This window comes from Buteo buteo, chromosome 6, assembly GCF_964188355.1.
Source record: "Buteo buteo chromosome 6, bButBut1.hap1.1, whole genome shotgun sequence".
Lineage (NCBI taxonomy): Eukaryota > Metazoa > Chordata > Aves > Accipitriformes > Accipitridae > Buteo > Buteo buteo.
Window position 1 is genome coordinate 42,622,510 of NC_134176.1, and position 23,475 is coordinate 42,645,984.

At 44.4% G+C, this 23,475-nt stretch overlaps 1 protein-coding gene across 2 annotated transcripts in view; it reads right to left on the bottom strand.

The window, feature by feature from the left end:
• The window catches only part of ITPKA (inositol-trisphosphate 3-kinase A), a 54,387-nt gene extending 37,422 nt beyond the window's left edge, over positions 1–16,965 (bottom strand). For both annotated transcript variants that reach the window (XR_012650790.1, XM_075030705.1), the window contains exon 1: positions 16,272–16,965. Coding sequence is in view for 1 of the 2 variants with exons in the window: in XM_075030705.1 (XP_074886806.1) it covers positions 16,272–16,775 (504 nt within the window). In the remaining variant the exon portion in view is untranslated. The remainder of the gene's footprint in view (positions 1–16,271) is intronic.
• Between the last annotated feature and the right edge of the window lie 6,510 nt (positions 16,966–23,475).

Below are 23,475 nucleotides of genomic sequence, written 5' to 3' on the forward strand. Positions count from 1 at the left end.
GGGTGAGGGCCACAGCTGCTCAACCAGCATTTGGCAGGTGTATCCTCTGACTGCAAGGTTTTCGTTTCCTGTTTGTACCACACTCAAGATGGGCTGGGCTAAACCTCCAGGGTCATGAGAAACACTTAATGCAATAAGCAGAAACGACGCTGCAAGACAGAAGCCTCAGGTTCCTCTGTTTTCTCCTCTGTCATGCCTCACCATTCAGTGGGATGCATACATCATTTGGCTTCACTACCCTTTCGGATACTTGGTAAGCTTGCTGGATATTCACTGTGTCTGGACTAAAAGAAGAAGTGAAGGAAGGAGAAATGGATGGTCGTTATCAGACTGAATTACTAGGAGCACAGGATCCCATGTCCCACTCCACAGTTGGATTCTACTCATAATTCCAGCAGCAGTCCCTCTCCAAATCAGAGGAAAATGAAGTGCAAAGAAGTGAAAGCATTGCTTGCCTTTCTGCAAACAGCATCAAGAGTCACAGTCTGCTGACTATTCTGCAGGTATCAACGTTAGCATCTTGTTTCCGATCAAGCGAAATACCTACAACCTTTATGTCATTCCCAGGCCAAAAGCCAAAAGGGCCAAGGAATTAGATGGCTGCACTGTCACAAGGGTTTCCTTCACTTTTCCCACAGAGATGTTGTAAAAGCCAGTACTGTTGACTGAAAGATTTTATTTTCATAAGAATCAACGTTTTCTGTTTTAAGGGATACTGAAATGTCTACCTTTGATAGCAGGCATTAAACGTGGCCATTATCTCTACCTTTGCAGCTTGTGCTCTGCTCTGAAAGACACTGGTTCTCTAACAGGATGGAGCTCTGCCACCTGTCCCTACTGAGCACAGGAAAACTGAACCAAAGAGGTTCTGCCCCTACCAGGGTTCTGCCAGAATATCAGTCTTGCTGGAAACTGAAATGTTGTTATCCAAGAAGTAAATGGAACGTTCCTCACTATAGGAAAGTTGACTCACTTTCAGAGCCCAGACATTTGAGATTTATCCAGGCTGTCCATCACCCAGAACAATTTTGTGGTAAATCAAACTCACTTTCACAGATGGTGTGGCAGAAGGAAAGAAATCTTTCTTAACCTCCAAAACAACTGCAGTTTAAGTCTTTGGAAACTTCTTATGCCACAGTTTGGCAATTTGAGAATTCTCTGCCCATCCTCCATTTATTCTCCACTTGTCACAGGTCACTGACTGACATTACCAGTCATGAGAAAGGGACATCTAGAAAGACAACACTCTTCAGATGAAGAAATGAGCCCAACATCCTATTAGGTAGGGCACAGAATTACCAGTTCCAAACAGGATGAATATTTGGGAATATTTGAAACCCAAACACATCCACACTTCTCTATACAGAGACCAATAAATAGGTTCAGTCTAAAACATAAGCACAATTTGTTAAGGCACAAACGTGTGATTTGTGAACTGTGTATGACCTCAAATTCAAATGTACTATGACAAGTGCCGATCCATTTAAATCAGGTGTAGTTTCTGCATAACATCAAGAGAGACCGTGCTCTGGCAACAAGCCAGGAAATAACTTCAAGAAGCTAATCTGCCCTGAGTGAACTCCAGGCACTTGGGAAGGAAGCTGAGCATGCGCTTCATCTTATTTGCTAAGGTGGTGCAGACTGTTACCTAGACACATAGCTTTATCCTAACTGCCCAACAGTTCAGGGCTAGGCTCACCACCAGTTTAACAGCCCAGTGATTCAGTGCCCATAGGAGAATGTCCAGTCCGAACAGATAAAGAGAAATGAAGGAATTTTTAATGCTTATCCTTTATTACACTTCCCCATTCACCACAAACCACTATCATCAGACAGAAACTGCAAAATTGTCTTCTATTAACTGGTCAAAGACTCCTCTCCTCCTATCCCTATCAGCTTGGGTTAGTGCATGCTTGGTGAAAGCTTACCATGCTTTCAACGTATCCTGGTGTTAGGGCCCCAGAAGCTGTATCCCACATAACTTTGAGATTCTGCCTGAAAGGCGTGTAACACTGTAACAGTGGAAGACTATGGTGCTATAATTCATTTTTTTTTCCTGTAGGAAAGGATAAGAAGCACAAGGACAGAGCTAAGGTTGCTCTAAGAACCTACTGGTTATCCGTGATGATTGTGCTCCATTTTGATCACTATTCCATGAAAGTTTTGGCAAACTGGAGGAAAGTTCAGTGACGAATAACAAATAGCGTATCACTGAGGCTGAAAGAATTGTTTATCCCAAGAGGACCAAGCATGGCAACAGTCTTCTAATATACAAGTTTTCATAACTATAAGAGCAGTCAATTGCTCTCCATGTCCACTGGGAAGGACAAGAATAAATGGTTTTAATTTGCAACAAAACCAGAACATTCAGGTGAGATATCACAAAAGGGCTTTCCAGGGCTATCGGTGAATTTTCAAACAGGCTTGACAAATGCCTGTAAAACTGTGGTCTAGCTCAGTCACAGAGGACACCTGCCACCAAGACAGAACTGGGCTGATCCCAGTGTGAATGAGCTGTGGTACTTTTAAAGGAGTTCTAGTCACAAGCACCAAGCTGGTTCATCATCAGTGGTCTAAAGATACTCATCTCCTGCAGGACAGTGAAGAAAGTTACATGATCCTTTTCTGTGCTTCATTTTCATTTCCTAAAATGCAGTAAAACATTCATTTAAACAATTAAGTCCCTCACACCAACACTTGTCTGCAAATCAGGATTTCTGAAATTACTGTACACATGCATGTACATATACACATACATATAAAGAGATTACTTACAGATATTTATTTTTAAGATGTACTTACATGACTTTTTTCCTTCCTACCATGATAATTCAGCTTCTAACATCCTAAATTTGAATTTGCTCCAGTTCCTACAACTGCAGGCTGTAAGAGCTCCACTTCAGAACACTGTTGAACACTAAGTAATTAACATTTGTAAACTAAATTAAAGGCACTCAAATAAGGCATTCAAGTACTCAAATCATCAGCAATATAGTGTTAAGTGGAAAGGATTATTAGAGTTTAAAAATTTGTCATGTAAAAAACGGATCAGACATACACTAGTAACAGTTTGTCATCTGCTCTTCTAATCTATCACAAGACAAGGTCCAGTACTCTGCCTCTTCTCCTTTGTCTCCTCCAAACTCACACCTCCATTTTCCTCTAAAGAAGCGTAAGCAGTTACTGCTTCACCTATCATGTACGCCACTGTTCAAATACGGCCCACCCTTTGCAATGGAATGCAAGTGTCAACATACGATAGGCACTGTTATTTAGCAGGGTGTGGTATTTACCTAGGGGAAAGCCACATCCTTCAGCAACCACTTTAATAACTCTGAGCTTTAACATAGTAACTGTGAGATTATTCCAAACCACTGTGTTGAAAGGATTTAAAACAAAACAAAACCAAAAAACCATCAGACAACCAAAACACCACCAAAAAAACTCCACAAACAAAAAAATCCCACACAAACAAGAAACACACTCCTATTTGGGTTAGCATCAGAACAAAACAAGTGAGGCCAGTGTCCCAGATAGGATGGAAGCCCATAAATGGAACATGGCAATGATGGAGAAACCCAGAATTACATGGAAATGGAGACCCTTCACCTTCCCCCATAGCAGTGAGAGGGCCTTCAGGTTATGAGGTAGCTGTTTGTTTTTGGAGCAAACCTAAGATCAGAGAAACGCTTCCTGCCCCAAGTCAGCACTAGGAACTATGTAAGGAATCTGGAGAAAAGATGACTTCTCCCTTGAGCAAAACTACAGGATCAAAAGAGAATTTCTGTTAACAGAACACCACAAGAAAGGCAAGCTGAATTCCTCCTCCGTATCAGAAGCAGGTAGTCCCAGCAGACAAGGGATTATTTAAGATTTTAATTTCCATAATGTAGCCTTAAGAAAGAGAGTCAAATTCAGACCTTACATAAGCAGGAGTGACTCAACGAAAGACTGAAACTGAAACAAGGCATCTGCCTTCCTGAAGAGTTGTGGGCGTCTGAACAATAGTGAATGTGTTGTACAGAGTATGTTTCCTCTACCCTGAAGGTAAACAAATGTGTTTACAATCAAGGTCCTGGAGATCCCACCTTTTTAGAAGCACAAACATCAATTGCCAATTATTAAGACACAAACCCACCTAAAAATAAACTAAAATAAACAGGGTGTAGTTTATAAAGAGACCATTTATCTACCAAAACTTTTATCTCACAGTAAAAGAGACCAAAAAACCCCATAAAACTTAAAAGAATCTCACACTGTTGCCTCCTAGCAACAGAACTGCAAGCCACACTCCCGTATCTTGCACAACCACCTACACCAGCCTCCTGAAATATGGAGAAAGCAGCAGCTTCTATGCCAGATTGGACATAGGTAACAGAAGCCAAGTGACCAACACCAATACACCAGGGCTCAGCAGATAAAGAAAAGACAGACATTTGAAATGTCATTTGCAGGTGGTTTCTAGCTTATGCTGCACACAGGGGAACAAGCCATGCAGAGAAGTTACTTCACAAGCCAAGACTGATTTTGCTTCCCTGTCTGCTCTTTTTCTTGAAGAATGCAATGTAAAAAGAAAATTGGCAACTTGGCTACATTCATCCTACAGCCATCCCCTGTCCTAGACAGGATCGCTGCCTATACAATCAGAGGACTGAAAAGGCAGAGTGGGATCAAGACACACAACTACGGCAATGGGAGAGGACATATTTCTAGAGATAATGCAGAAAATCCCACGGGATAAACAGGGATGGGAAAAAGATCATTAGTTTTCTGTCACTCCAGTTTTAATATTGCAATGGAAAATGATGCTCAGGACATCAGCCAGTCCTGCTGCTGGAAAAAGACTTGGAGGCTGTTGGTGTAGTGATTAGCAAGCACAGGGCTGTTAGATAGCACAGGACTTCCGTCCTCCTTCGTCTCATTGCTGAAGTCACATATCCTCTTTGGTCTTGCTATAAACTTTGGGAAAACAAGTCATGAAACTGTTACAGAGGCCTGATTAGTGCCCAGATTCATGCAGATTATCAGGCCAGAGAGAACTCCAGAGACTCAATTCTTCCTAACTTATTTAAAACATGGCTTCATTATTTTTTCTACTGAATGCCTTTGCTAGCCATGGTGGCATCATGAGCAAGTGATAGGCAAAAGCACCTGGAAGTCAGGAATCTCTACTTTAAAATCCTCTCATAGGATTTTCAACAGAATGGCAAGATCTATCCTGAAATGAATACCTTGGGATTCAATTGCTTACTCCTTCTGGGTTAGTACAAAGAAGGCAAAAAGTGTTCCTTATCTAAATTCCATAGAGCAAGACAATACAAACGGTATCCAATTATCAGCCCCAAATTCTGACACTCAGCATTTTGCGCTACGAAAAGTGAAAGCTGGAGCGTAGGAAGGTTTCCTAGTTTCTTCAGATTACATTCTTTTCTGAACAAAGCTGACCCTTCGTGGAATTGGTGTTGCTGTTCCTACAGAAAGTGCATGGGTGGGAATGGCTGAGGAGGGAGCCCACAGCAAGCAGAGCTTATCATGATTAGAACATTCAGGTCAAGTGCACTTAGCCAACAACCCACTCAAACCCAGCAAAAGATAACAAACAGCCAATCTGCACGCAGGAACACTGTTCACAGATTTTTATCCTTTCTATCACTGCTACCACGTCAGCATACAGCAATGGAGAAAAATACAGAGGCCACCTTTTAAGACTTGCTCTAGCTCTGCCTCTTTCAGAAGATCAGGGTCTCAAAACCCAGATTTCCTGTACAGCCTCTAAATCACAAATGCACAAGAAGTCTTTCTGTTTCTGTGTGTCTCTTTTTCCTGAGAATTGCTCAAAGTTACTCACCTCAAAGAAGGGCAAAAACTGTTTGCTTCAGACTGAAAAATTCCAACTAAACTTCAGCCATTTCCAAGGCTAGAAAAAGATATATATTGATCCTATTACAAAATTTCTGACGAATCCTCTGAAAAGCTTTTTAACCTTGAGTTTTGAGGAAGGAGCCTGAAATTTGGCAAGAAGAGAGTTTTCAAAGCAGAAGTAGGCCATGGGAAGAGCAGAAGTCAACCTGACCAAATCTGGCAAACTCTAAGATCCTCAAGTTCATTTGCAGTAGACACTTTTTAGTCTTTAGAAGTTACCTTCTGTGGAGATTGCTGGGCACAGCCCACACAAGGGACTGAGGGAGCTCAGCTGTGTGGGGTGTGCTCAGCCATCCCACTCTTCAGACACAGGCAAGCTTGAGGAGGCTCAGCTGTGCACAAGGCAGCTGTGACCTAGGTTTGCCTGATATAAGAGGGCCACCTCTCACTGGGCCTGAAAGAGCCTGTCCAAGTACAGCACTCCTTTGAGTGCCCTCTTCAACACAGGCACGTTAAACAGGCCAGCCAGCTCACTCTGCAGCACACACTTTGGAAATGAAGGGAGGATGAGACATCATTGCCATGTGTCAGCACCTTCCACTACTGGAACATGTTCAGATGCATAATTATGTTTGCACTGGAACTTTAATAATGTCTTAAATGCAAAACTGAGAACTCAAGTTAGAAATTTTCAGAATTAAAGTTTTTGGTGCAAACTTAAGCTATCAGCTTTACGGCAAAGCTAACCCTTTTCTGCAGAACTTATGATACAGTCTTTAATTATATAATAACATATTGTAGTTCCTATTCATTCAGTGTAAACAAACAATTCCCAATTCTATAAAAAGCAGGGGTTTTTAATTCTGTCCTCACTGGCTTTACCATTTTTACTTCACTTCCTAGAAATCTACTGTAAACATAATTACTAAGTTGTGTGTGGTAGTTTTAAGACTGCCATCACTGCAGTAGTAGAGTGCTTTCCAAATTTTAATGAATGTTTTCACAATCTCTATTATGCAAACTGTTTTTTTCATATCTTATAGGGAAAATACTGAAGGAAAGATAGGCTAATATGAAAAGTACCCACTAATTTTGAAAGCCCAATCTGAGGTGTCAATTTTTGCTTTTCCTAATACCTAGTGTTACACAATACTGTAGAACAGCTCCCACTAACTTTGGTTGCAGGTACAAACGATCAGCATTTCTGCTACTAAGACCCATACTCTCAAGTCAGTCAATAGGAGAATGAGAAAAATACAGTTAGTGGCTATGGTGGAAGTCTGCATAAATAATCTGCCTAGTCTCTCCAAGGGACACTGTGAAAGGCAAGCAGTTCTCCACATCAGCATTCAGCAGCTTTATATCTGGAAGTCAGTCTTTCTCTTCCTGTGATCTGCCTGATTGGCTGCATACCTATCTATGAAGAAACAGAGGTCCTGCAACACATGGCATCAGTCACTATGGAACTGTAACTTGTCCTTTGAGTTGATCAGAAATATAAAACAGCTGCTTATCAGTTGACAGACATGCGTTCTGTGCATCAAGTACTATACCTGCTCATAATTAAAGACTGTAGAACATTAATATACACACACCGCAATCACTGTAGTTCTTTTATTTCATATATTGTTCAATGCTTGACTGAATGATGATTTCTTAATATAGTTGTCTCATGTTCTCCCGATGTGGTTTTTTTGAGAATACATTTTCCTTAGTTTTTAAAGCAATAGTCTGTTTGCCTATTAAGTTTTGATCTTCTGTCTAGTCTTTCCCCTTGCATTTCCAGTGGCATTTCCCAACCAGCCCCAATCACTCCCCCTCCTGTTAGCCTGTACATAGCCTGTACCTATCACAACCCTCTTACCTCCCTCATCTTCAAAGTTTTGCTCTTAACTAGCCTGCGTTAGAATCACACAGCTTCTCGTTGCAGTGTGCCTGCCCGTAAGACTGGTCATTTGAAAGCACAAGAGAAGACCACTACCTGTGCCACATGCCCAGGGGTTCTTTGAATATTTTCAGCAGAGCTGGTGATTTCAGAGCATCTGAACACGTTCCAGTAGCGGAAGGCGCCGACACATGGCAATGATGTTTCATCCTCCCTTCATTTCCAAAGTGTGTGCTGCAAAGTAAGCTAGAGCTGGCTGGCCTGTTTAACATGCCTGTGTTGAAGAGGGCACTCAAAGGAGTGCTGTACTTGGACAGGCTCTTTCAGGCCCAGTGAGAGGTGGCCCTCTTATATCAGGCAAACCTAGGTCACAGCTGCCTCGTGCACAGCTGAGCCTCCTCAAGCTTGCCTGTGTCTGAAGAGTGGGATGGCTGAGCACACTCCTCACAGCTGAGCTCCATCAATCCCTTATGTACACTACATACAGACCTCGACTACCACCAGCACCTCAGAGGCGAGAAGTAGAAACCTACATTTGATTCAGCACTCCACCACAGGAAGCAAAGAAAGTATAGCACAGAAATAACATGCTGTCCACAGTGAACATCACTGAGAAGAACCACTGCAGTGTTCTGAACTATATGAAGCTGCTTGAAAAAAGCTAAGACACAAAGAAAGCTGTGTTTTCTGTAGCAGCTCAGAGTAGCAAAGGCAACTAAAGCTAAGACCGGATCATTTTATGTCAGGACATGGCAGAGATCAGGGGACAGAATCAGACTAACAATGAACGATGATTTCCTACCATCACTGGAAAACAAAGGCATTCTCTTTCTCTGCAGTGTTCCACATAATTTACCAAGAGGTATTACCCTCATCATATGAAAGTTGTATGAAGACTACAGTGGTTTGCACTCTCCTCTGATACATCACAAGTGAACTGTGCCATTGCCACTAGCTTTCTTACTCACATAGTTCTGCAAGATCCCAGCTTCCTGTTAAACAGGTAATCATTTAGTGCACTGATGAATCATACACAGTGCCAATTAGATGCAGACATAACATGTATCTATACCTATTCTTCATCACCTGTAACCACACCTCTGTTATCAATGTGGCTCAAGCATGGATGAGGTCAGAAGGCTGATGAAGAATGGCAGGTTGAAGTTGAATGTGAGTAAAATAAAGGTGATAACAGTGGGCTGGGGTAAACAGTTTGAAGAGTTTGCATTCACTGCACCACCTTACTTGGGTATTTCAGCCTGTAGATAAGGAGTGTTCCTGGATTCTGGGTTAATGCCAAGCTCCCGCAAAGCAGTGTCTGTGTCATGCTTGCTATAGTCACCAACTGCCTTGGAGATTCTGTCCCAAGCTCTAAATCTGGATCACGCCAGGTCTACGATATTGCTTCAAATGAGCTGCAAACTGGTCTTTGGCTAACTTCTTCCCGAGCTTGCCAAGGAATAGAAGGTTTGGTAACAGGCAATAATAGCCAGGCCTGATGGGTTCAGGGTAGGTTTCTATAGCATCAGTCTCACACTTCCATGTTTTGGAATGTAAAGGAAAATTTCACCCCTTGTGGGAAGCTCAGTGTTTATCATACAAAAACCCACCCAAATGCTGCTGGCTATGTGTTATCCCAGAAAGCATTCTCCATTACTAACAAGAATGGATCAGTTAAGCAGTGGAAACAACATACCAATGTGTTTGCTACTCTGACACTGGATGAACAGGTAGCCTCTCCCCTTTCCCTATGCTTTTGCTCAGAATGAACTGATGGAGACTAACACCTGCTTTTTTTTTCTTGCTTTTTTTTCTCACTTTTTTTTTTTAATGATATTTTTCCCCAGGTATGCTATGCTATGGGCAGACAATGCCATCTTGCCCAACTTATGAGCTTTTTAGAGGAAGCTCTGTTGGTAGAGAAGGTTGAGAAGAGCACTTAAAAATGCAATCTAAACCTACGCTATGCAAGATCCAAATTAACATGGACTGACAAGCCAATTCTTTCTGCCTCAGCCCCCTTTCTCTGCAAAAACTACACTGACAGAGAAGGTAGAAGAGAGACAGTGACTCAACTGGTGCTGTACATAAGACAAGATCACTTTTTCCTTCCAAGATGTGCAAGAATAATATTACCTTTTCTGCCATCACATTTTATAGGTAATCACCACAAAATGCTGTATGATGATCCTTAGTTCTCCTCTCAGTCACTGCTAAACAAACCAACTATCTACCACATAAATATTATGTGCATTCTCAGCTTCCAGAAATATTAGTGGTATTAAATTGCATCACATTGTCAGCATTTAATCAAACTGATTCACTTTAACACATTCCATTTATAATAAACCTTAGATGTGATTTGAGAAGTTACTTTTTTCTATGTTAACTACCATACATTCAATTAAAAAAATGTTGACCCTCCACAGACCAGTCCAATAGGGTCAGAATGTCAGAACCCAGAAGTATACAGATAGGCACAATTTCCAAACTATTGCTCCAGCCACTACCCTTATTCCTTTTGAGACTGGCATGGGTTTTCACAAATAAATCTTCAACTCTGCTGAGTCAATGATAGCTTGAGAAAAATCTGCTTAGGTATGCCCTCTTTAAATATGAACGCATCACCCGATGGTGAGGAGTCGCTGTTACTTTCTTGCCCTCTTTCCAGATGTAATAAGAATTATAAGGAGGTTTGAACTGTAGAAGTGCACATATAGAGAAACTTCTGTTTCCAACAGGTCCATAAGAAAAAAATTATAATAGAGCTCTTTCACTTTTAAACTGTACACCCAAGCAACACGTCCTTTAACATAAGAAAAGTGAAAACTATCAGATGGAAATTGACTCAAAAGAGAAAAATCCTGTAATCTCTAAGTCACCATTTGAGATGTATCCAGGAACAGAAGCTCTTAACTGATAAGACATTTAATTGCCCCTCTCAAATGATTTGGTAAGAGCTAAATCATTTCCTACTAGACAAGAATCCACATTACTAATAAACACTAGACCACTAATAAACACTAATGACCACTAGAACTGATACTGTTGATGTTTCGACATACTCCACCACTTGAGTGTACAGTGGAGAAGCAGCCACCCTCAAACTGAGAGAAGGCTCCCAATTCAGAGTTTTCGTCCAATAACTGTGTGGCATGGAAATGTGGAATGTACTCTACTGCTGTTCACCTCATATGTGTTCAGTATACAACAGAAAGATTTCAGTATACAGGACTGTCATTATAAATCAGCATTTTTTTTTAGAACCATGAAACATATTCCATTAAAAAGTAGTTGTTCCATGAGCAGCAAACTAATGAAGCCTGGTTTCTACTGTCCTTCACCCTTATCAGAGTAACTACAGCTTGTCACTGTCCTCTATAAACTTGTGCCAAAAGAACTCCAATCCCTCTCATATTTACACACACACCACCCCTCAATTTCCTCACCTTCCTCCCCTGTTCCTCAGCTAGTGCCTTCCACATTCCCTAACCTCACCAGCTCATAACACTGTATGCTCTCTCCCATACTTTCTCCTAATTACCCTCAGGACGAGAGTCTACCTGCTGCAGCTGGCTCTAGCACATAAGCACTAATCAACTAGCCAATACACACATGCCAATTTGCTAGTTAACAAGCAAAACAGAAGACAACTGTTGAACTCATCTTGCACCTTCTCCCCCTGAGAAGAAAAGGTATGCACTTATTTTGGTTTCCTCTCTTCCACCCAGAAGCTGACCTTTGTGGAACTTTAAAGAGCTCTTGAAGAAACTTGGAGATGTCTATGCCACTGACAAATTCAGCTAAAATCTACTAAAGCTGTTAAAATGGAATTGATAGAGTGATTACACAAGCTATCTTTCCTCTGGAAAGTAGGCTAAAAACCCATTAACAGTCTTACTTATGTCATCCCTTCGTTCCCATTCTTCACTTAAAAATAACAATTCTATTCTACTGCATTAGCTTATGTAACCCACCCCTGAGCTGAAGTAGTTGAAACTTGCGGTCTGTATTTATTAAGTGTGTGTGCCCCTCTATATGTTTGTCCATTTTAAGGTGCTTGGTATTATGAAAAATAATGGCAAGACGATCAGTGAAACCAAATAAGCCTCACTAACAGCTATCCTCCAAAGTTTCTGGACTGGTATCACTGCAAGCAAGAACTGTACTGCCTTTTCTCTAGCAAGCTGTCAGCTGTTCTCATGGTTACAGATCTAGGAATTTGGAATGACAGGTCACAGTTGTGAGAACAAGTAGATTTATTTGGCATGTTTCTATCTAGTAAATAACATTCTTTTATGAAGAGGACAAGAGGCTGCTGTACATTATCATGGTGATTATTCTCTGTGAAAACCACTTTTTAAAGTCTCTGTCCCAACAAAGAAGGTGCTAACCAGACTCACGTATTTCTTAAAATTGCTCACTCACAGAATGAAGACAAAAATATATAACTCTTTCACTCTCTCCATTACTATAAATGGACCACTGGTGCTTTCACTGCAAGATTCAACTGTGTATACACACTTCCCAGATGGCATGAAGCAAGGGTAGAAAAGCACGCTTCCCATTTAAATGCAAGGGAAGGCAAGAATGTTAACGGTTGTCATAGAGTAAAATCTATTCTGTCAATTGGCTAGTTGAAAAATAACCAATAATTTTTTATTAAGTTAACTGCCAAGATTTGTTAAGCTCCAGCTATGGCGTTATGCAAATTACATTAGCACAGCTATGCGCAATTGGTTTTCACAGAACCACAAGTTCAGCTAACAGGACAGCAGCAGAACAGGCTTCTCTCACACTTCCAACTTTTCATTGCTGGATGGGTCTTCCTCTAGGAAAGCCAGGGCAGTCCAGTTTCCAAAGCCTCTGTTAATTATTGCAAAATTAAATGCGGAACTTGTGCAGAGGAACTGGAACACCACCCCACTGAGCTTCTCTCAAAGGTGGGCTTGCCTAGATGCGAACAAGAACAAGTGTTTTGTCCCTGCTGAGCCAGGCTGGGACCGTACTGTAATTGTCAGTCATTGGCCCCAAGGTATTCATTCCCCCCAACAGGGGCCCTAACACTCCAGGGGGATGCCCACATACTGCGCTCAATAAGAAACAAAAATTTAACGCTGTCATGATGTGCCAACTCCTCCAATCCAGAATGCTCTGTGAAACACTTAACTGAATCACTCATCCTCTTGGAGAGCTCTCCGTTTGCCTAGTCAGCTGTCAGTGAGAACCATCCTTCGGGGGCACAGCTGGAGACAGCACTCCCAGGCTTACCATCCCAGGATTTAAGGCCTGATAACTCCATGGCAGCAAGTCCCGTACACAGAGGAAGGGTTCCAGAGTTTCCCGTCTCTCATACAGGCCTGCACAGGTAACTTGAGAGCCCACAATATTGCAAAGACCCAACTGGGTCTTGATTTCTGGGTCAACAGTAGAGAGGCCTCCAGCCGAGAGGCCTGGGAGGGCCTTCTTCAGCTTAGGTCTCAAGTTCCTGGGTCTGCAGATGGAAGCCTTGAAGCCCTGATAACAGGAACATTATCGGAACTTCTACTCCCGCAGTTGAAGACCTGGGCAAGTTTCCAAGGTCCCTGCTAGGCACTGGGGAGTCTGGTAGGCTTGACAGTCCAGCAGTCCTCTGAGCACTGGTCTGAGCTTAGTCATAAGGTGCCAGGCTCCAAATTAATTTCTAACATTTCCAAAGAAAAGTCTAAGGAAATTCCAATACAAGGAAAATTTAAAAACGTCACCATTTCCCTCGAATTGGGAAACAGCAAGTTTGGCCCACCTCTGATTTCTGTTTCCTTCAGAAAAGTCTCTATCCTTTGTGTTCCACTCTGAGAACGAGCCTTCATCTATTAAAACACATATACTAAAACCAATAAATATGAACAAAATATGCCAATTTGCTCCTAAATAGCATCTTCAAAATATAATTCCTTGGGTTATCCTAAAATTTCTAGTTATTTTCACATATACACGCCTGCCTTGAACCCAAAGCCTTCCGTTCTAAAACACACTTATTCATCCTGCCTCAAGATGAATTAGTAGAAAGGACACATGCCATAGAGCTGAACCCACAGAGGTTCAAAGCACAGGCTCCTACTTTGGCAGGCTATGTACTCACTACTTCACTACAGAAACAGTGTCTGTGAAGACTGGACAGCTGGCCATAGGGATTGCTAGTATCACAGCATTGACCAGTACCAAAAGACATCAAACACAAGAACAAGGCTGTCCTGGTCACCTCCAGGTATCAGCAAGCACACAGTGCAGCCACTTGAGACGAAGGGCAGTGTGCCTGACCACCAGGAAAACAGCAGATTCCTGGGATTCAAGCTCTTGGTGGGCAATGTGGCAAGGAAAGGGAGGGACGAACTACCTGAGCACACATTAAGCAGGTGAAAGACTTGGCCCACTTAATTTATTAGGCATTGTCATGAAGTTGGTGATACCTAGTTCTGCTAGTTTAGAGTCCTAGGTACCAGTCCCAGCTCTGGTTTGCCAACCTGCCACAGAAGTGATTACGAGATAAAGAACATCAGTCAGAATGCAGGCTCTTGGTGGGCAGTTTGCCCCATCTTCCTCTACACTGCAAGTATGGAAAAGTAACTCAGCCTTTAAAAACAAAGTATTTTAGCAGTTGAGTGAATACTTACTTTACCAATGAGACATTAAAAAATCCTGCAGCCGCATTAAACTTGGGAAACCCGCAAAAACTTTTTCAAAAATTGAATTCGCATAATACTATTAAAGTTTTGAATTTCCCACACACCTAAATGAATAGAAAATTCTCTTGGAGTTTAAAACATTCATAATACAGCTATTTTTAGTTTGCCTATAAATCATTGTTAAAGACCTTCTTTACTTTTAAAATTTTCTTTTCTTGTAATTAAAAGGTGACTAAAGCCTTTTCCAATTTTGCAGTGCCTAGAAACTTCATATAATTTCAAAGAAAGTAATACTACTCACATCCACTTATCCTGTATGGTTTAGATACATGTATGTCAGACTGTAGGGAAGGATATAGTTCTAATGAATGATTTAGGACTCAATATTGCATACAATACCAATGAGTTCAGAGATGCAAAAGCAAACCCTTAAAGGTAGCACAGTTTCTTGTCTGAAGAATTGGTTTTGCTTCATTCTATATTCACAGACAAGTTAACCAGATGCCACAATGCTATCTCAGCATTCTCCATATTACTGAAGTGTTATCAGTAAATTCTTGTTCCCTATTAACCACGCAAACAGCCCACTGCAATAGCAGGGATATTGAGTCAAACAATCCAATAGCCCTTTTCCATCTTTAATTTCTATTCTTCTGCTACTTTCACAAAATGCCCACTAGCATAGCATGTATTTTAGAAAAGAAAGCAAAACAGTAGTAATTGTTTCCCCTACACACCAGATTCTCTCTCAGGATCAAAAGTACAAATTAAGTAGCATTATTACCGGTTTCTTGATATGCAATATGACAAAGTACAAAACCTCTTTATTTTTTCTCTTCCAAAACCAGGCCACAAGTTGATGCAAACAAAACCAATATTGCGCACAGCATTTTAGCTCCTGTACTATGTGTCCTCTAAAGTAGTAAACCCACAATTACCATGAGAAAAGTCCAGCTGGAGGTATCACCTACAAGTTGCATTACTTCTTGCTTATACATTTTTTCAAAACATATGTTCTGCTTGAAAACAATTCAGTGCCAATGAGCTGGCAGCAAAACAATTCAAGTTGTGGTCTCAAATAAAGGTAGGAGGGGAAATTTGCTAAAGCAACATATTTCAGTTACAAAACCCCAAGAAGCATTCTATAAGGAGTCAGGCAAATATATATTAAAGATCATGAAAAAACAACTAACTATATGCCTTTAAAAGTGTACTTCATGGATGAAAGCTGCCAAATTACAGAGGGGATTTACTGAGAAGAATGTGTTACTGCCAGAATGGACAAAAGCGTGCATTCTACCCATTCCAAGCTCCTCCCCATCTCCTGTCATGCTCACAGCAAGCAGCAGCTCAAAAATTGACAACCCCAGACTCCAGGATTGGAAGAGACAAAAAATACCTGCTGGTAAATGCCTGGAAAAATTTTATTTTGAAGATCTGATAAAGGAGACTGGGGAAAAAAAAAAAAAAAAAAAAGAAAAAAGCCACACACACAAAAAACCCAACCCACTTATGAACAAAAAACGTGCCCCCACATTCTTGGGACATCAAGCACAATTTCACTGCAGAAAGGAAACAGCGCACACCTGGCCGGGTTTTAGAAGAGCCGACGTGCAGCAGCAGCGTTTTTCAAACAGGCGCATCAACCTGTATACCGTATCGCACTGCTGGTGGCCCCACGGCACGAGTTTGCCCGGAGTTTGCGTGGAGTTGGGTCACGGAAACCTCACTCCAAACGGGAGCGCCTGGTGACCCCGAGGCTCCCCAGGGGGGCACCCAGCAGGCCCGCCTGGCCGCCCCCCGGCCAAGCGCCCGCCGCCAGCTGGCGAACCGCCTCCCCCCCCCCCGCGTCTCCCTACCTGGTTGGTGTCCTCGCCGTGCTCCAGGTGCACGATGCCCTGGCTCCTGCCCTCCGTGTCGCTCAGCACGTCGTCCTCCGAGTCCTCCAGGAGGGACGAGGAGCCGGTGGAGGAGAGGGAGGAGGTGGAAAGCCTGCGGGACTGCAGGTGCAGCGAGCTGTCCGTCCTCAGCCAGCCGCTCTCCGGGTGCGGCGGCTGCGCCTGGGGGCTGCCCTGCGCCTCCTCGCTCTCCTCGGCGGTGACGGTGAGCCGGGGGATGACGGGCGGCAGCACCCCGTTGGGGGGCCGGCAGCCCCTCTTCGCCGGGTCGGGCAGCTGCCGGGCGGCTGCGGCGGCGACGGCGGCGCAGCGAGCCTCGAAGAGGGAGCGGAGCTCCCCCACGCTCAGCCGCTTGGCCCGGCTGAGGTCCGGGCTGCTGTGCAGCCCGGCGCGGGGCTCCATGGCGGGGTCGGCTCCGGGCGCCTGCCGGGCAGCGCCCCAGGGCCGGCGGCCGGGGGCGTGCATGGGGGAACGCCGCGCCGCCGCCGCCGGGGAAACTTCTTTGTGGCTCAGTCTCCGGCCGCTGCTCGGAGCCCGGCGGCGAGGCTCATGTCCAGCCCGCCCTCCCTGGGCAGCTCTGACTCACCCGCGGCGACAGCCGGAGGCGGCTACCGTGCCCGCTGACCCGGCGCCAGGGCCATGAGGGAGCGCGCAGCCCGCTCAGCCCGCCGCCGCCACCACCGCCGCCCCGCTCCGCCTCGGCGCTGAGGGGAGGAGCGAGCCGAGCCGAGCGGCGGGGAGCCCCTGCCCGCCCCTTCGCCGCCGCCGCCTACCGCCCTTTTGGTTTCGCTTTCCCCTCAGGCGGCCCCCGGGCTGCGGCCTCGGGGTGTCCCCGGCGGGGCGCTTCCCGCCTTCCACTCTGCGCGCGCCGCCGCCCCGGCTCCAACGGCCGCTGCCTCGCGCCCCCCCCCCCCTCCCTCCCCCCGCCGGGTAACGGCTCCCCGGGCACGGCGGCTGCGCAGCGCCCGCGGGCCGGAGGGGCGGTACGGCCCGCCCTGAGCCCCCTACCAGCTCTGAGGGGGGGAGAGTGGAGGGGTGGGCGGCTTTTCACGCCCTCACGGCATTTCGACCCCCCCCGTGGCGGTCTGCGGTCCGTGTGTGACACCTACACCCCCCCCCGGTGGGTGCCCGGGCCGCCGTGGCGGGACCCCGGGGACATGCCTGGGGGGTGGCCGAGCTGGCCCCGCGTAGCGAGTCGGGACGGCCGAAGTGCGCGGTGTGGGAGCCGCTGAGGGGTGCGGGGCGCCCGCCTCGCTCGCGTGGGCCGCCCTCGGTGCCACAGGAGCAGCGCAGGAGGTTCCCGCCGACCGCGGCCGTCGGGTTTCACGTCTGGCGTGTGACATCCTCGGGCGGTTTGCGAACGGGCCCGGCCTGCCTGTGGCGGAGGCTGCAGGGCAGAGGCGTCCTCCGGGAAAGCCTGGGTTTTCCGTCAGTCAGCGCTTTACCTGCTGAGCTGTGCTTAAGCAGGTCGCCTTAAGCCCCAGGTTGCTGAGATACCCCAGCCACCCTTACTGAATGGATTTCTGCAAGCAACACCCCCCACCTCGGGACTTCTTGCCTGCCTAACTCCCACTCTTCACCTAAAACGTACCCCGTGCTGGGCTGCGGCATGTGCTGTAATCGTAGCTATTAAGACCTTTGGAACAGGAAAGGCGTCCTACCGTTGGGTTACATCAGCTGAGATGATTAGTAAAACTAATAATTTTGGAACCAAATGCTAAAGTCTTCAACTTAGTTTTTGCTCATTTATCTCATTGTTTCTTTGTACTCTCCCATCTGTCCCTTGCCATCTGTTGTCTCTTGCCTGGTACTTGGGCTGCGAGCTCCTTGCAAAAGCGGCTGTGCTCGCTCAACACGTAATGCAGCGCAGCCCGGGCCGCAGCTGGGACTCCTTGGTCCTGTGATACTATAAATAATTTGTTAATCTGTCAATTCGTTCAGATTATTTGGTTGCAGTTGACTTTTACGGCTTGATCGTGCAGGTAGTCTTTGAAAAAGTCTGTTTCAACAGTCACCACGTGACATGCCTTCTCGTGAGGCAACTGCCATGCCGCTCGCAAAGCCCACGGCTTGCAAATGCCCGGGAGCAGAGACGAAGGCAGCTGGGGAAGTTCATAAATAAAAATTAAGGCGCCTTCAGATGCTTTTCTAGAATTAGGTGGTGCCTAGCCAGGAATTTGGACAGTCTGAATTTCCAGCTTAAATGGCCAAGCCCGTGGTGGATTTAGTTCTTTGTGTAGAAGCAGTTGTGGGAGTTGTCCCAAGGAGCTGCCAAGGTGCATGTGGTGGGTGAGCTACCACCAAATTATGTAAAAACACTAGCAGTAAGGTGCAGAAGAAAATGGCTGGCAGTGCAGCTTTTCACCGACAGAGAGAGAGAAAAAACAAACGGCCTCTAGGAGGGTGTTCCTTCATGGTGGACCATAACGGCTTTAAGTTCTTTCTGAAAGAAGATAGAGTCACCACTTTTATTACTAACTTTGTAATTAGTTTCAAATTTTATAGTGCAGAAAGGCAGTCTCAAAACGTGAAGACTGATTAGGCCTAATACACACCTAAAGTCGTAACAGTTTAATCAAAAGCATGATTTCATAATTGATGGTTTTATAAAAAGACTCACAGTGATAAATTTACAGAGCAGAAACACAGAGGACAGGTTTAAACGGGTATCCAAGATTACACACACACAGGTGGGACCCATTTAACTAATTTGTGCAGCTGTGGCAGCTTCTATCTATAGACAAGCAAGATAGAAAAAGAGTTTATTCACAGGAGAGAGGTTAAGTGCGAGCTTTCACAGGCCAAACAGGAACTCCTTTAGGGAGCCCTGCTGCACATGGAAAGACATTTCAGTTTCCAGCCTCTTTTAACTGTTGCTCTGTCTGCTGATTCTGCAGTTACAGTATTATGTGTGGTCTATGATTAGAAAACCTTATTTAAAATGCTTCCCTATTTAGGAAACCTTAACCTTAGCAATGGTTCTGAGACCACCAACTCACTCCACATAGGACTAAGATTAGTTAATAGTTCAGTTATAAGTTTAAAGGTTTTACTTTCAACTAATGAAGACAGAAAGAAAATATGTGCAATACATTTAACTTCAATAAATTAATACATGTATAAAAATAGAAAAATGTCCTTTTAATGATATTGATTAGTGGTGATTGGTTGGATAAGATTAGATAGGTTTGATTGACTGCTTTTATAGCATATCAGCTTTAGAGAGCTACTGATCTCTGAAGTTTATGTAAGATTTAACTGGAAGTGTTTCAACACTACCAGGAGAATAAAGAGATTCTTCAGTCAGTTGGGTATCACCACTTTGGCTTATAAGCGTACAACTGTTTTAAGAAAAGGAGTGGTGCTCCCGTCCTGGTGAAGTGGTAATGACTAGTACTTTCCACTTGTGAAATCCTGCATTCCTGACAGCAAAGGGCTGTCAGCATCCATTAATGATGCTTGGCAAGAGCTAGATCTGATAAGGTAGAGATATGTGTGTCTCTATTTTGCAGATGGGTAAACTGGTGTACAGACAGTACATGAGCTGACTACAGACATACAGTGAGTCAGGGGCAGAAACAGACGCTTCAGATTTGCTCTCTGCTACTGTAACCACCAGATCACGTTCCCACTTCCGGGGTAAAGAGTTTTGTTTATCTCAGTCATTCTGATTCATATCGGTATTGCTTCTCACTGCCGGGGTTTCACATTTCACACACTTCTGCTACATAAAGAACTTTCTGCCTTTATTTATATTGGCAAAAAAAAAAAAGACTATTTCATTCCCATGAAATCCCTTTCTAAACATTGTTATCACTAACATATTGCTTATTTTTACTTCCTTTTGGTTTGCATTCCCATAGGGTGTCTAAGCCTTGACAATACAGAGGCAAAGATGCTATGGAGACTTCTAACATATTTGAAAGTTCTCACGTAGACAACAGTTTAAATATGATCTAGAGGGGAGCTTTGGGGTTAACTTGGCCTGCTTAGCACATACAAAATACTTCATCGCCCACATGAGACTTCTCAGAGGGCTTAGAGCATGACAGCTGAGAAACACCATGTCCTTCACTTCCAACCTGAGCATGACCTAAGAAGAAAAGTAATCGAGAGTTGTGATTCGCGTGTCTCTCTTGGATACAAGCAAGATAACGTTTATAAGTAGTTATAATAGCTCTTTCAGGATGTAATTGGGGGAGGAAATGGGTACGTTTTCACATAGGAAGGCCCTTTCTCAGAACTCGAAGGGAGGTACGTGGGCCTGAGAGCTGGTCGGACCCAAGGGAAGATCCCCCGTCGCCCACAGCCCTTCGTGACTAAGGCTAAGGTTCCCCCCAGCGGCTGAAATGAAGATCACAGCTCCACCTGGAAAGGGAAAAAGAAAAGCGACCGGCTGGGCTGGCTCCCCGTCAGGAGCGGTGTCAGTCAGGAGCAACTCTGCGGACAGAGGACGCTTCTCTGCACAGAGAAGGTGGGAGCAGAGCAGGTCCTGGGCTGACCAGCTGGCAAGCCTGGTGTAGCTGGCAGAGTAGCAGTGGCAGCGAGGGTAGACAGCTTCATCGGCTAGCCACCGACTACAAACCGGCTGGGGACCCCGCCTGGGTCTTTTAGGTGCTCTCTCTTTGCTGCTCACTAGATTAAGTGAGCAAGTTAGTGCATGTTACATCCTTTTTGTCATACAGACATAACCAGATCAAATTATCCAAGTACATAGTTACTGCACGCAAGAGGAGAATGGGACTCCAAACCCAGGTTATTTGATGTGAAAGCAATTGCTGCAACAAATGGGAGCACTTGTTTTTCAGATTAAGTTTTGTAGGCTATTTGCCAAATTTGTCTATGCAAGAATTGGACTCTTTTTGATACAAACTCTGGAAAACTCTCAATGAATGCCATATGAAAAAAAGATTTAGGAATCTGCTTCTACCTAAGAAGCAGCATAGCGGTAACTCAGGCAGCAATTTTTAAAATCATACTGTGGCTGGATTATTAAGACGTGCAGTGACACAAACAATGCTTCAGCTGTCCCCTGCCCTGGATCTCTGGCCCAGACTCTGTGGATCAGCACATGCAGAAATCACTTTTTCCATTCCCCAGCCTTGCTGTCAGCTCAGCTGCTAGTACCCCACCCATAGTATTACTTCTGAGCAACCCAGAGGCTGTGGAAAGTTGGTGACATGAAAGGGGAATCCAAAGCTGCTGGGGAAATAGGAAAGACACTGTTAGGTTTAAGCAGTGGAATGAAGTTGGATGGAGATTCCAAGGATATGACAGTTGACTCAGCAGGAGATACTGGGTTTTGAGCAGATCCTCAGCTAGGAGGGAGATGTAGTATGTTGGTGGAAGTGAGTATGGTTGTGTAGATCTCAGTGTATGGATCAGATGAACCTGCAGGAAAGAGACAATAAACTATGAAGGTCCCCTCGTAGCTGGAATTAAAATTATATTTCGAAGTCATATACCTGAACAACAGTACCTTGAAATATTCAGCTACCTCACATACTCAGATGCAAGAGGGGGAGCTAGTGGAGGAGACAACATACTTCAAGCACAGCCAGATGCCACTTCCCTCTGGGAAAAGGGGTTGCAAGTGCTTGAGATCATGAGGTGACAGCCATGACGGTGAGAAAAGACACAAGGATAAGGCCAGGGGGAAGGGAGGAGGGTACACAGCACCCCTGCTACCAAAATGACTCACAGTGGTCTGATAGTATGTAAAGCGTAGGGTTACTCCATAGGGAAGGGTAGGAAAGTACTATGGGAAATAAGAGCTACAAAGGAGGTGAAGAGACAGAAGGTTGCAACAGAAGGGAAAACACCTGGGAGAAAAAACACTTTTCTCCCACATCTGCCCCATCTCATGCTGCAGACACTTGCTGTTCTTTCTCATGAAAGGGGAATAGTAAGGCCTTTTCTCCCCACTTCCCTCTCAGCCTGTCACCGCAACTTTTCTCCCCCACACTTTTACTGCTGGCCTGGGGGCCAGCATATCCAGGGAACAGAATAAAATAGGGGAGGAGAAGGGGCCCCGTGTGTGCTATTCCATGATGGGAAGCGTGTGCTGGAAGGAGCAGCCAGGTAGCAGCATCACTGGCTGCAGGTTGTTAGTTTGACATGTGAATTGTGTGCTCCCTCCTCAAAGTGCCTGCAGCTTTGTAGAAGAGCATCTGAGATACTCTGAATTTCTGTTTGTGTTTTGCCTGTTCTTGGCTCACATAAAAGATTCATCTTCCACGACTGTCATTTTAGCAGAAAATCCACACAGAATTGTTGTAACAAAACAAGAGGAAGTTTTGCTGTCATGTGTTTGAGATGATTACAGGTAACACTTCTCCCTAACAACCATGTTCCTCGTAGTTCCCTGTGAGCTGACTGTGAGAACTTCGGTATGAAGAATTGATTTAAAGATAATTACTCCAGTGAAACTGCTTATTAGCTTTACGCTTTAAGTAAGCACAGCTGTTATTTTTAGCTAGCCATTTATAGCTCCTCAGAACATCAGGACATATTTGCCTGTGCCTACAGTGATGCTTACATTAAATTCTGTGGGTTTACTCCTGTTTTATAATAGTGTAAAAAAGAGCAGGATATGTCTCACTGTGTATACAGACAGTTTCTACAAGTTTAATTTCACCTGTTCACCCTGCAATCCGGGGGTGTACTTAAAGAACAGATGATGCTTCTTCCCTATCAGAAGAGATTAAAAGACATCTCAGCAAGAGGCTATTCCACTTTTAAAACACTTAAAAATATAAATTATAAAACCACCTCCAGATTTTGGAGAAAACTGAAAGTCTGAAGTAACTAGTTCAGATTTTAACAAAGATTAAAGCAGAATCTAATGTTTTCCACAGAAACCATCACTGGTAGTATTTATTACAACAACGAATCTGGCATTGTAGCTGAATTGAAATAGTCTTTTAAATGAAGGATGTTACTACACAAACATGGTCAAAAGTTTATATCCCGAGAGTCACAGGCTTTTATTTCCCTTTTCAAGAGGGATATTTCTGGAAAACTCTTAAAACTTCCTACTGAACAATTGAATAGCTGGGGGCAGTTGGGGGGGGGGGGGGCGGAGAGAGGTTTAGTGTGTTAAAAGATTTGTTCGTCCACACAGTTTGCTTTGCCAGTTCATTTGACAGTGCTGCACTAAAAATCA